Below are 14,678 nucleotides of genomic sequence, written 5' to 3'. Positions count from 1 at the left end.
CCCTGTTACCAGTTTCGTGTATATTCTTTTTTTATCAAAGTTTCAAACTTTAAAAAAATATATTTATTTCATGAGAGAAAGCAAGAGGCAGGAGAAAGACACCAGAGCAGCAACCTGGCGTGTGCCAGGGATCAGACTTGGAATGTCGTGCTTACCTGCCGTGCCACCTCCTGGGCCTCTTGTATGTTCCTCAGAGGTGACCTGTGGCTCTCCATGTGTGTAAGCAAAGCACACGTGCACTTATTGTGTCTGTGATCCTCCTTTAAAGTAACCATCTCCCAGACAAAAACTTTCTAGGGAAAACACCAAGTATTTCCTCCTCCTCTTTCTCCTCCTCCTCTCCCTCCTCCTCCACCTCCTCTTTCTGTTTTCTTTCTTTTTAGTTCTGTTTATTTATTATTTTCCAGAGCACTGCTCAGCACTGGACTTTGGTAGTGCCAGGATGGCACCTGGAGCTTCGGGACCCAAGGCATGAAAGTCATTTTCTTTCTCCCCAGCCCACCTCCGCCTTCGCTTCTGCTCTTTTCTTTTGTAATGATGCATTAGCGTGGCCAGCAGATCGCCTCCATAAAATTACATTTTCATGGTTGGCAAGGTCCTGCCAAGTGTAGTTATCTGGGTGATAAAACAAAAGCCATGACACAGAGTGGCCACCCTTCTGAATGCATGAAGAATCGTCACAAGTGTTTCAGAGGTATCCGTCCCCTTGAACCCAACTCCTCTATGGAAAACAACTCAGTGTACAGAGGCTGATCCACATGTGAGGTTACAGAAGCACATCAAACATATTCTGTGGCCCAGAAGGTGCTGTAGAGTTGAGGCATTAGACTTTCAGACTTGGCCTCCTGAGTTCAGTCTCAGGCATCGTACGCCACAACACTGAGCATCACAGAGAGGTCATTAAATGTATGTGTCTGATGAAACTGTATTCTAAATCACAAATTTGGAATTTATAAAAAGTATTTAATAGTGCAAGAATAAAAGAGCATGCATTTACCTTTTATTCAGCTGTGAGAATTCATATAACCAGTTGACCAACTGTCAACATTTCACTCTGTTTTCTTTCGTTTTATTTTAGGGGGTATAGTTTACGTTAGTTATCGGCAGATGGCTATGACCTTTCACCTCCCCATGTCTGTGGTCTGCACAACACTCACTCCTCCAGTTCTAGAGCCTCAACAGCCTCTCCACCCTCTCTCTCTCTCTCTCTCTCTCTCTTCTTTTTCCCTTTTTCTTTTCTGCCTTTTTGTTGCCACCAAGTTTATCACTGGGTGAGGCTTGGTGCCATCATGACTCCACTGTTTCTGGTGGCCTTTTTTAAATATAGGGAGAGAAAAAGAAAGAGAGAGAAAGAGCTGTAGCACAGTCAGTTATTTTCTCGCAGTCACTCTGTTGGAGAGAACAGTGATTGCCAATACACTTACCACAGGAGCACAGGTCTTCATCCCAGTGGCAAGTCAACGCACACACCACCCACGGAAGTCCTCCTCCACCCTTGGAGTGAGAGCTTTGGGGAGGGAGCTCACGGGACTTGGCGCATTCTGGAACCCTGTAGATGGATGCCTGAGAGTGGTTGAGAATGAACTTAATGCTGCGTACAATGGAACGAACTTTATTGGAAAACTTAAAATAAGAAAACAAGAATCTCCTAAGTAACAAGGGAGAGAAAGAAACCCCAGGGTGCACAGTTCCTCGGTGTCAGCACCGCTGGGCCTTGTTTCACAGAAACTCAGCGTCTCCTCCTGGGGAGACCCAGAGGGTGTCCCCAAACCCTGTCTCTTTGCAGGGCTTCATGGGAATGCACAACCAGGGGGGAGTCCTGGCTCCAGAGGTGAGGAGGTGAGGAGGGTGAGGTGAGGTGAGGAGGTGAGGTGAGGAGGTGAGGTGAGGTGAGATGAGGAGGTGAGGAGGTGAGGTGAGGTGGTGAGGTGAGATGAGGAGGTGAGGTGAGGTGAGATGAGGAGGTGAGGAGGTGAGGTGAGGTGGTGAGGTGAGGTGAGGAGGTGAGGTGAGGTGAGGAGGTGAGGTGAGGTGAGGAGGTGAGGTGAGGTGAGGTGGTGAGGAGGTGAGGTGAGGAGGGTGCCTTGCTGGGGGGGCCCTGGGTGTGCAGCTGCTGCAGGTCCTGCATGGGGCTTTGGCGTGTGGCCGCCTTGGATGTGCCACCACTGGGGCTTCTCTTCTGAGAGCACCTCTCTTCACAGCCACACATCTTCATAGCTGAGGGGCCTCCCTGCCAGGGGCCTGTCTTCCCTAGTGGCCGGCGCCCACATCTGCCCTCTGCTGCAGCCCTTCCTGGATATAGGGACAGGGAGCACAGTGGTCAGAGCCTCCTACACTGCCAGCCACCATCAGAGTTGGGGATAAGAATGGACAGTTTGGGAGTCGGGTGGTAGCGCAGCGGGTTAAGTGCATGTGGCGCAAAGCGCAAGGACGGGCCTAATGATCCCGGTTCGAGCCCCCGGCTCCCCACCTGCAGGGGAGTCGCTTCACAGGTGGTGAAGCAGGTCTGCAGGTGTCTGTCTTTCTCTCCCCCAAGACTGGACAGCTTGCCGTGGGCTGCCATATTACCTTGTTCTCTCACAAAATACTTTGGAGGGCTGAGTGGTCTGCTGTCTCACCCACTGAAACTATCCTGCTAGGCCCCTTTCTCTGGCCTTGGCCTTGTCTCCTGGGAACACAGCACAGCATCCTGCTGGGACCCTGCAGGCCAGTGAGCCAGGACACTGCTGTGTGGACAGTGGAGTTTCCTAGTGACCAGGGTTCTGAGTCCACTGGCCTCCACAGGGGAGTGAGGTCACCTCCTGGGCCCCTTGACTTGGGTTCCTGCTCATAACTGGCTCCCACATGGCCCTGGGGTCTGATGGCTGTCACCCTCCAGCCCTGTGTCACAGACACATGGAGTGACACCATCACACACACACAGAGGGAGCCTCCAGACCCAGCTGTGAGGACACAGTGTGGGGAGACCGGACCCTCCTTCTCTGTGAGGACAGAGCTGCCACAGGCTCCCATCGCCCTCCCTCCATGTGCTCAGGGGTCACTCAGTGTCTCTTCCTGAGGGGCGGCAGGTGTGAGCCCAGAGCCCCTGTGTCCCTGTAGGGGAGCACTGGTCCCATGTGGACACACACACAGAGTCAGAGGAGGCTCCATCGCAGGCTAAACAGCACTCCTTCAGCCAGGCCAGCAGCTGCTCTGACCAGGGACAGCCATTTTCTCCCATCCACCTGCGTTCAGGCCTCTCCCCGCTGCCAACTTCCAGGCCTGTGTGCTGTTAGAATCAGGGTCACAGCTTTAATCACCCTGTGGGGTCCCTCAGTGGTCTCACCGCCTGGATTCTAGGAGGAGGGGAGAAAGAGGCTCTGAACGCTGCCTTGCCCTCTCCCCTGTTTTCTCCATGTCTCTGTATCACTATACCTCTCTGCTCCCGTCTTTGTCCCTTTTTTCTTTCTCTCTTTCTCTCTGCCAGAGTACAGTGCTCAGCTCTGGCTGATGGTGGTGCTGGGAATTGAACCTGGAACCTTTAGTGCCTTAGGCGTGAATGTGTTTTGGCAGAAGCAGTGCTGTGGGTTGTGCTTCCTGCTAAAGTCAAGCACCTTTTGTTATGCCAGATCCCAAAAGCACGTAAAGATATAGAGCAGTGCCACTGTTTCCCTTTTTCTGAAATTATACTTGTTTCTGGAAATAGTTTCCATGTTAACATGAGGTGAAACATGTTCTTTTTTTAAAATGTGTATTATTTTTTGGTAATTATTTGTCAAGTAAATGTCAATGGGGAATCTCCCTTAGATACACCCAGGCTCACTCAGCTTCTCACTGGTCGTCAATCAGGAGATGGTTTACTTGTCCACAGTGTTTCTGCACCTCAGTCTGGATACATGTTGAAGAAGAGACATGTGGAACTTGTTCAGGTGTGACACCGGCTGAACCAAATGATGCTCAGAGGGTGAGTGAGATGAGTCAGGTGATCTCTCCAAGTTCATATCAAAGGCTAGAGACAGAGAAAAGATTCATTCAAGCCTACTGTGTAAATTCAGCATCTGGGCTACAGAAAAAGAGATCAGAAGATCAGGTAGAATGTTCCTGATGGATGTCATTCTAAAAGATACTTCAGTTTGTCTTCTCCAGCTCAGTGCTTACTAGAATCCTATGCAGGAAGAAGGTCATTGCCCTCTGCTTCACAGTCGGGTGAAGTGACAGTCACAGAAGGCAAGATGCTGACCAACAGTCACACGCCTGTCCATGGCCACCTAGCTGGAACTTGCATTTCTGTCCTCTGAGCTCAGTTTTGTCTAAAATAGATTTCTAGTAGAAATCTGTCTGGTGGTGTTTCTCTCCTCTCCACTAGGAATTCCAAAGGAGATCACCTGGGACTGCAACAAGACAGGACTAGAATGACTTCAGGAACCCACCAAATCACCAGTGAGTGCAAACATTTGTGGCTCCTGGACAGAGAGGAGCCTAAGGAGAGATTCCTGGTGCAAAAGCCCGTTTCTGCTCCCAGTCTGGCAGTTTGCCAGTTGAGGCATCACCTCTAGTCTATTTTACCAACAAAAAAGATGGCTGAAGGGAGGAGAGGATCCCCTAAGACTCACCAGATGCAACTGTGAGTCTCCATTGCTACTGCCCTCAGAGGCTGGAGCAGCAATGGGGGAGGCCCTGTGCTGACATTGGGGGACAGAGAACTGACCAGGAAAGTCAGGAGAAGAGATACACCCCGGTGTCCTAGTGGTGGGGCTGTTTAGTGGGAGCCTTTCCACATTGTTCTCCTGATGATAACACGGTGAATAGTTGCCTCAGAACCTACAGACTATATGCGGGACTTGTTTAGAAACTCACAGGGCCCAGCAGTGCTGCCCAGCTTGGCGGAGAAGCTGAATTGAGCCTGGAGCTTTGGATCCATGGGGTGTGAGAGTCTCTTTGCATAACTGCTGTATTATCTCTCCCCCACCCTGACTTATATCTTGGTCAGGAGTGAATGATTAAGCTAAAAAGCCTACTTATAGTTAAAAATCCCTCAGGCCCCCATAGCCTACAGGGAAGAAAAAGAACAAAAGAGGCTTTAACAGCCACTGTGCTCCAACTCAGGGACTGAAATAATATTGATACAACTGTTAATTTCCACAACTATGAGCCATTTAAGTACCTTACTTAGACACAAGTCAATCCAGGCAAGAGTGATCAGTAATTTGAAAAATACTGAGAGAGGGATCTCGTAACATAATATATAGAATGATTAAACCAACAAGAAATATTGAGAAATGAACCAAGACAAGAGTCCAGCTAGAAGCCCCCCAAAGGTTGAAGCACAAAATAATGAGGTCAACATACAAACACTAGTTAAGGAAATAATCACAGGAGTGAGTAAAAAGTTTGAAAGAATTGTCATCAGAAATGCAGAAACAACAAATGAGACTCTGGAAGAAAACACTAATTATTTCAAGGTTTTTAGAGAGCTGAAAGCTGAAATAGCTGAACTAAGAACACAACTAGCTGAACAAGCTAAAACAGTATCAGAGCAGGGTAACAAAATAGATGAACTCCAGAAAACAGTAGAGGGGAGAGAGAATAGAATCAGTGAGGATGAAGACAGAATTAGCAAGACTGAGGATGAATTAGAGACAACTAAAAAAGAAGTAAGAGAGCTCAAAAAAGATTAAGGGATACTGAAAACAACAACAGACACCTATGGGATGACTTCAAAAGAAACATAGTCAACGACTGCCACCTCTCCAGATTCAAAGGAGGTCTCGAAACTTTACATCAGGCTCAACCTGATGCTGTTGACTGGCTACGGAAGAAGGGCAAACGCTAGAAGAAGAAAAGAAATAATATATGCATTATTGGCTTACCAGAGGAAGAAAGAGGGGGGGAAGAAAGCATTCTACAGGATATAATAGCTGAGAACTTCTCTAGTGTAGACAATAAAGGTTCAAGAAGCCCAGAGAGGCCCAAACAAAATTAACCCAGACTTAAAGACACCAAGACACATCCTATTTAGAATGAAAAGGAATGAGGATAAAGAAAGGATCCTCAAGGCTGCAAGAGAAAAACAAAGAGTCACCTACAGAGGAAAACCCATAAGATTAGCAGCAGACTTCTCCACACAAACACTACAGGCCAGAAAAGAATGGCAAGATATCTATCGAGTGCTCAATGAGAAAGGCTTTCAACCAAGACTACTGTATCCTGCTAGACTGTCATTCAGACTAGATATAAGCATAAAAACCTTCTCAGACAAGAAGCAGTTGAATCAACTATCACCAAGCCTGTCCTGAAAGAAGTTCTGAAAAGTCTCCTATAAAACAGACCACCATAAATAGGCCATATATCAGAACACTCTAAAAATCTACATTAAAATATCTTCAATCTATGATATCAATAAATGTCAATGGCCTGAATTCACCTATTAAAAGGCACAGAGTAGGAAGATGGATCAGAAAACACAACCCAACAAAAAGCTGTCTACAGGAAACTCACCTAACTCAACAAGACAAACACAGACTCAAAATGAAAGGATGGAAAACTATCATACAAGCCAATGGCCCACAAAAAAGGGCATGAAAAGCTATTCTCATATCTGACACAATAAACTTTAAAATAAATAAAATTTTAAAAGATAGGGATGGACATTACTTAATGCTCAGAGGATCAGTCAATCAAGAGCACTTAACAATTATTAACATCTATGCACCCAATGAGAAGCCATCTAAATACATCAAACATCTACTGAAAGAGCTACAGCAAAATATTAACAGGAACACAGCAACAACTTTAATAAATGGTGCTGGGAAAATTGGGTTGAAACATGCAGAAGAATGAAACTGAACCACTTTATCTCACCAGAAACAAAAGTCAACTCCAGATGGATCAAAGACCTAGATGTTAGACCGGAAACTATCAAATACTTAGAGGAAAAGATTGGTGGAACACTTTCCCACCTAAACCTCAAGGACATCTTTGATGATACAAATACCTATGCTTTTAAAAGTCTTCCAGAAGATTGAAGACACAGGAATATTTCTTCCCAGCTTCTATAAAGCCAACATCACTTTGATACTAAAAGCAGACAGGGGCACACCCAAAAAAGAAAACTACAGATCAATATTTCTGGTGAACATAGGTGCTAAAATATTGAACAAAATTCTAACCAACATAATACAGCAGTATATAAAAAGATTTTCATCAAGACCAAGTGGGGTTTATCCCAGGGATGCAAGGCTGGTTTAATATACGTAAATCAGTTATTGTGATCTACCACATCAATAAATGCAAGACCAAAAACCACATGGTTATATCAATAGATGCATAGAAAGCCTTTGACAAAATCCAACATCCCTTTATGATCAAACCACTACAAAAAATGGGAATAGATGGAAAATTCCTCAAGAGAGTCGAGTAAGCCCCCACACCTATGGACATCTAATCTTTGATAAAGGTGCCTAGACTATTAAATGGGGAAAGATGAGTCTATTCAACAAATAGTGTTGGAAATAATGGGTTGAAACATGCAGAAGAATGAAACTGAACCACTATAGTTCACCAAACACAAAAGTAAATTCCAAGTGGATCAAAGACTTGGATGATAGATTAGAAACTATCAGATACTTAGAGTAAAATATTGGCAGAACTCTTTTCCGCATAAATTTTAAAGACATCTTCAATGAAACTAATCCAGTTACAAAGGAGACTAAGGCAAGTATAAACCTATGGGACTACATCATATTAAAAAGCTTCTGCACAGCAAAAGAAACCACTACCCAAACAAAGAGACCCCTCCCAAAATGGGAGAAGGTCTTTACATGCCATACATCAGACAAGAGCCTAATAACCAGAATATATAAAGAACCTGCCAAACTCAACAACAAGAAAACAAATTACTCCATCGAAAAATGGGGAGAGGATATGGACAGAATATTCACCACAGAAGAGATCCAAAAGGCCGAGAAACACATGAAAAAAAAATGCTAAAAGTCTTTGATTGTCAGAGAAATGCAAATAAAGACAACAATGAGATACCACTTCACTCCTGTGAGAATGTCATACATCAGAAAAGGTGCTGGAGAGGTTGTGGGGTCAAAGGAACCCTCCTGCATGGCTGGTGGGAATATCACTTGGTCCAACCTCTGTGGAGAACAGTCTAAAGAACTCTCAGAAGGCTAGAAATGGACCTACCCTATGATCCTGCAATTCCTCTCCTGGGAATATATCCTAAGGAACCCAACACACCCAACCAAAGAGATCCGTGTACATATATGTTCTTAGCAGCACAAATTTGTAATATCCAGAACCTGGAAACAACCCCGGTGTCCAACAACAGATGAGTGACTAAGTTGTGGTATATATAAATATAGTGGTATATATAGTGGTATATATATATATATATATATATATATATATATATATAGTTGTGGTATATATATATACACAATGGAATACTACTCAGCTATTAAAAATACCAATTTTACCATTTTCAGGCCATTTTGGATGGAGCTTGAAGAAATCATGTTAAGTGAGATAAGTCAGATACAGAAGGATGAATATGGGATGATCTCACTCTCAGGCAGAAGTTGAAAAACAAGATCCAAAGAGAAAACACAAGTAGAACCTGAACTGGAGCTGGTGTATTGCACCAAAGTAAAAGACTCTGGGGCAGGTGGCAGGGAGAGTACAGGAGAAAAGGATGACAGAGGACTTAGTGGGGGTTGTATTGTTATGTGGAAAACTGAGAAATGTTATGCATGTACAAACTACTGTATTTACTGTCAAATGTAAAACATTAATCCTCCAATAAAGAAATTTTAAAAAAAAAGAAATTTGTCTGGTTTTCTGACTGACTCCCAGTTGCCCCTGTATCCAAATATTCCCCCAAGGAATTCCTGGCAGACTTTTGCATATAGCTCAGTCAGCACTGAAGATGCTGTAAAACCCTTTGCGTCATTAAGTCTTCAAATGAATGCAAGTAGCTGAATATTTGACCAGATGCTGATTCTAAGGTTACTATGCACTATGTTTTATAAAGCCTGTACCAATACACTGTTCTGTATACAGAATAACTAGCTGTTTGTTTGTTTCTAATTTTCCTCTGTCTTGGACCAGTGGTTTGATAATACAATAAAAATATACATCATTAGAACAGTAATTACATTCTTGAGTGTTACAGCATGTTGAACTGCCAGAAATTTCTCTGATTGCTTATTATTTTTAAGCTTAATGATAGTTCTTTATTTCTTGATTGATTTTAAGGTGACTTCAGTTTGCAAGCCTATAAGAGTTTTATAAATACAATTATACACCACCTCAGAATGTGTCATCCCACCACCACTAAATTACCAGTATCCCTCCATCCAAATCCATTGGCCTACCCTTCCCTTACTAGCCCCCCACCCATAGCCTTTGTTAACCTCAGTTCTGCTGTCTGAGTTCATAATCTTCACTGGGTTTTGCTTATTTCCCTGAGCTTTATTTTCCTTCTGTAGATGAGGTCACTATTTCACCTTCAGTATCATTTATACATCTGGTTTAGTTAGTGGTGATGAATTTCTGCAGCTGTTACTTATCTGAAAAGCTCTTCATGATTCCTTCAAATCTGATTGATAAACTAGTAGGATAAAGTACTCTTGAGTGGAGACCTTTTCCATTCAGAGCTATAAATTGCGGTAGTCCTTACCAGCTGACTAATCACACACATTGCAGTGTGTAATGATCCAGGCTCAAGTCCCTGGTCTCCACCTACAGGAAAAAAAGCTTCACAAGTGGTAAAGCAGGGCTGCTGCTGTCTATCTGTCTCTTTCCCTTTCTACCTTCTCTTCCCCTCTCAATTTCTCTGTCTCTATCCAATAATAAATAGCAATAATAATTTTAAAAAGAAACAGTGTACAATATTATCTCAGGTTAGTGGCAAAATATCATACTTATTAAATAGTTAAATTTGTTTAGGTTTGCAGATGAAAGGCTTACAGACAGCTCTTTAACTACGTGGTCAGTGTTAACATTACCAATAATGGGAATAAAAGAAATCATGTGTCTTCAATGGAAGTATGAAAAACACAATACTAAGTATATGGCATGCCTAGCGGTGAACAGAATATGAATCTGGTCATTTGAAGACAGCAGACAAAACCAAGTTAGAGGCACACTACAAACTACCTGACCTTCACGTGTTCCAGAATCTCACCTCTCCAGAGTCCTACAGCACTAGGGAAAGACAGACAGGCTAGTGGTATGGATCAGTCTTCCAACTCCATGTACAGCAGAGAAGCAATTACAGAAACCAGGACTCCTTCCCTCTGATCCCAAAAAATAATTTTGGCTCATTGTCTCAGAAAAGGAAATGTTAGGGGAAGATGAGCAAGGGCTTGAACCCCAATTCCACTGAGATTTAAAGCCTTTGTGCCAAGAAAACTTTGTTTTTGCTTCATCACTGAGAGGAAAGAGATTCTGGAGAACATCTGAGGAAGTGAGACACCGTCCATTTATCTGAGAGGGAAGAGAAATAAAGAAGGACAACTATTAGATGATTTCACCCATAAATGGAATATAGAGAATCGACACACATGAACCTGAAAAAATATATAAACATATAGTCAACCATAACTATGATTTTGACAGAACTATGTTGATTATTGTCAAGTGGTGGGCAGGACACAGAACTTTGGAGGTGAGATGGTGTGGACTTAATATCCCTATTATTTTATAATCTTGTAAATCACTATCACTAATAAAACATAAAATTAAGATTAAAAAAGAGAAATCAGCTGACCATTTTATGAAATTTCCTTCATATGTGACTTTGATATTTCTCTAGCAATCTTCAGAATTCTCTCTTTGTCTTTGATCTTTGCCATTTCGATTGTTAGGTGCCTTGGTGGACTTAGGTTTGAAATCTTTTTTTCTTGGAACTCATTGAGCTTTCTAGATCTGGGTGATCTATCCTCCTCCTTAATTTGTGGAAACTCTCAGTTAAAATTTCTTCAGATATATATTCTTGTTTTTTCAAATATATATTCTTTTATTCTTTCCCTTTATCTCTCTATTCTTCTTCTTGTACCCCTGTGACATAAATGATGTTCTTGCTGATGCTTGGTGTTTGTTTTCTTGCTTCTGTTTTCCTCTGTTATTTTTGTTTGTTTTTCTTGCTTTTTAAAAAAGCTCTGTTACTGCTGGCTGGGGTTTGAACCTGTGTCAAAGCATACGCCCTACCCATGAGCTTTGTCCCAGTCCTACCTCTGCTTTCTTATTCATTGACTTCTCTACAGAGTTCTCTCCGGAAATAAGCACCTGGATTCTGTCACAGACAGCCTCCCACTGACCACTGATGATGTGCATCTGGTATAGCAGACCAGATAGATCGCCAGGTCGCCCTGGGGACAGTCACCCAGGACCCTCCCAGCACTGGAAGATGCTCATGTCCCAGTTCCGAAACTATGACTCACACACACACTCACACACCCACACACACACAGTCAAACACTCACACACACACTCACACACACAAACACAGATTCACACACCCACACACACACAGTCAAACACAGTCAAACACACTCTCACACACACACAAACACACACATTCACACACACACACAGTCAAACACACACACACACACACAAACACACACACACAAACACACACACTCACACACACGTACAGTCACACACTCACACACACACTCTCACACACACAAATACACATTCACACACACACAGTCAAACACACTCACACACACAAACACACACATTCACACACACACACACAGTCAAACACACACACACAAACACACACACTCACACACACGTACAGTCACACACTCACACACACATTCACACACACTCACACACACACTCTCACACACACAAATACACATTCACACACACACGCACAGTCAAACACACTCACACACACACTCACACACACTCTGACACACACACACTCACACACACATTCACACACACAGTCAAACACACACACACTCACAAACACACATTCACATACACGCACAGTCAAACACACTCACACACACTCACAAACACACACATTCACATACACGCACAGTCAAACACACTCACACACACTCACAAACACACACATTCACATACACGCACAGTCAAACACACTCACACACACTCACAAACACACACATTCACATACACGCACAGTCAAACACACTCACACACACTCACACACACAAACACACTCACACACACACTCTCACACACAAACACACATTCACACACACAAACACACTCACACACTCTCACACACACAAACACACATATTCACACACACAGTCAAACACACTCATACACACAGTCTCACACACACAAACACACACATTCACACACACACAGTCAAACACACTCACACACACACACACAGTCAAACACACTCTCACACACACAAACACACACACTCACACACACACACTCACACACTCACACACACACAAACACACACATTCACACACACATACACACGCACAGTCAAACACACACACCCTCACACACACAAATTCACACACACACTCACACACACAAACACGCACATTCATACATACACTCACACTCACACATTCACACACTCACACATTCATACACACACACTCACACATTCACAAACACATTCACACACACACTATCACACTCACACACACTCACACACACATTCACACACACACTCTCACACACATTCACACACACTCACACGCGCACACGCACACACTCACATACTCACACACACACGCATTCACTCACACACACACATTCACACACACTCACATTCACACACACACATGCACAGTCAAACACGCACACCCTCACACACACAGATTCACACACACACAAACACACACATTCACACATACACTCACAATCACACATTCACACACTCTCACACTTTCATAAAAACACACACACTCACACATTCACAAACACATTCACACTCACACAATCACACACACACATTCACACACACTCACATTCACACACACTCACATTCACACACACACACATTCACACACACATTTACACATACACTCACACACATTCACACACACATTCACTCACACACACTCACACACACACACTGCCTAAGTGGCTGTCGCTGTCCCTGTGTTGTCCCTTGGTTCTGACTTGTAAGAAAGAAAGTGCGTCTCCTCCATGCAGCTTGCTGTCCACTGGACAAGCACCCATGGGAGGCCTTTCCCAGAGTGTCTCTACCACTTTGAGCAGTGGTACTGAGCTCCAGCAATGACCCTGGTGCCAAAAAGAAAGAAAGAAAGAAAGAAAGAAAGAAAGAAAGAAAGAAAGAAAGAAAGAAAGAAAGAAAGGAAGAAAAGAGTATCTAACATCAGTTCATATGCAGAGTGTCCCACGACCGTCAGTAAACTCACTTCTCAAGGCCAAGCAGTGGCTCACCCCGCAGAGTACACATGTCCCCATGTTTGAGTACCCAGGTTCAAGCCCCTAGCCCCCCACCTGTAGGGGGGAAAGCTTCACAAGTAGAAAGCAGTGCTGTAAGTGTCCCTCCTGTCTATCTCTCTCTCTCCTTATCCCTCACACTCTATCAGAGAACAAAATGACTGCTGGCAACAGCAGAGCCGTGTGGACACTCAGCCCCAGAGATAGCCCTAGTGGCGAAAAGGAAACTGATACTCACCTCTCCCTCTGCATTCTCTGATCCCCACTGTTAACCTGAAAGACGGAGCCACCCAGAGACCTGCCCAACATCTCCACCTCCACCCTGCAGCCAAGGTGTCCCACAGGCCTCTAGGGCGCATCTGCCACCTCTGACCGACTCTTAACTTCCTGCCCCTTGCCTCCCCCGCCCCCAGGGTCTGTTTTAACAGCCTCTGTGCTTTCTTGCAGCCTGCAAAAGGAAAGAACAAGAGCATGGAAAGGACAGAGGCAACACCCCCAAGAAGCCCAGGCTGGTCTTCACAGACGTCCAGCGGCGAACTCTGCACGCCATCTTCAAAGAGAACAAGCGTCCCTCCAAAGAGCTGCAGATCACCATCTCCCAGCAGCTGGGCTTGGAGCTGAGTACCGTCAGCAACTTCTTCATGAACGCCCGGAGGAGGAGCCTCGACAAGTGGCAGGACGAGGGCGGCACCAACTCGGGTAGCTCTTCCTCCTCCTCAGGCACCTGCACCAAAGCGTGAGAGGACAACACAGACTCAAACCTCGGTGGAAAAGCTTTAAATTTAAAAAGAAAGAAAGAAAGAAAGAAAGAAAGAAAGAAAGAAAGAAAGAAAGAAAGAAAGAAAGAAAGAAAGAAGCAGGACCTCAAGATAGCAGGTTTATATTTAGAAATATTCGAAGAAGAAAAACAAAGTGACATCGTCCAAAGAAACCAAAGACTCAGCTCACCTGCATTCTGACTGTTCTGAGACACAGCTCGGCAGGGCAGTGACTGGGTGCGAGGGGAAGGCCGCACTGAGCCGCACAGCCCCCGGCCGTGGTCAGGCTCACAGTCCCTGGCCAGCCTCCGCTCTGGAGCATGGACATGTCCATGGGGTGGATGGCTTCCAGAGACTGGACTTTCTCTTCCCGTCCACTGCCCTCCGAAGGTGTACTGTGTCTCAGTACTGTGTCTGTGTGTGTGGGTGTGCGCGCACACATACATTCTCTCTCTCTCTCTCTCACACACACACACACACACACACACACACACACAATCACCA

General features: G+C 44.4%; 1 protein-coding gene across 1 annotated transcript in view; it reads left to right on the top strand.

Annotated features, from left to right (window-relative positions):
• ONECUT1 (one cut homeobox 1) overlaps positions 1 to 14,199 on the top strand; it is a 30,829-nt gene extending 16,630 nt beyond the window's left edge. Inside the window, 1 exon segment of the mRNA XM_007532376.2 lies at positions 13,864 to 14,199. Within this exon segment, the coding sequence (XP_007532438.2) occupies positions 13,864 to 14,156 (293 nt within the window). The 3' untranslated portion in view covers positions 14,157 to 14,199.
• The last annotated feature ends 479 nt before the right edge of the window (positions 14,200 to 14,678 follow it).

This window comes from Erinaceus europaeus, unplaced genomic scaffold (genome assembly GCF_950295315.1).
Source record: "Erinaceus europaeus unplaced genomic scaffold, mEriEur2.1 scaffold_418, whole genome shotgun sequence".
Lineage (NCBI taxonomy): Eukaryota > Metazoa > Chordata > Mammalia > Eulipotyphla > Erinaceidae > Erinaceus > Erinaceus europaeus.
The sequence above is the reverse complement of the archived record's forward strand: the minus strand, read 5'-3'. Positions and strand labels throughout refer to the sequence as shown.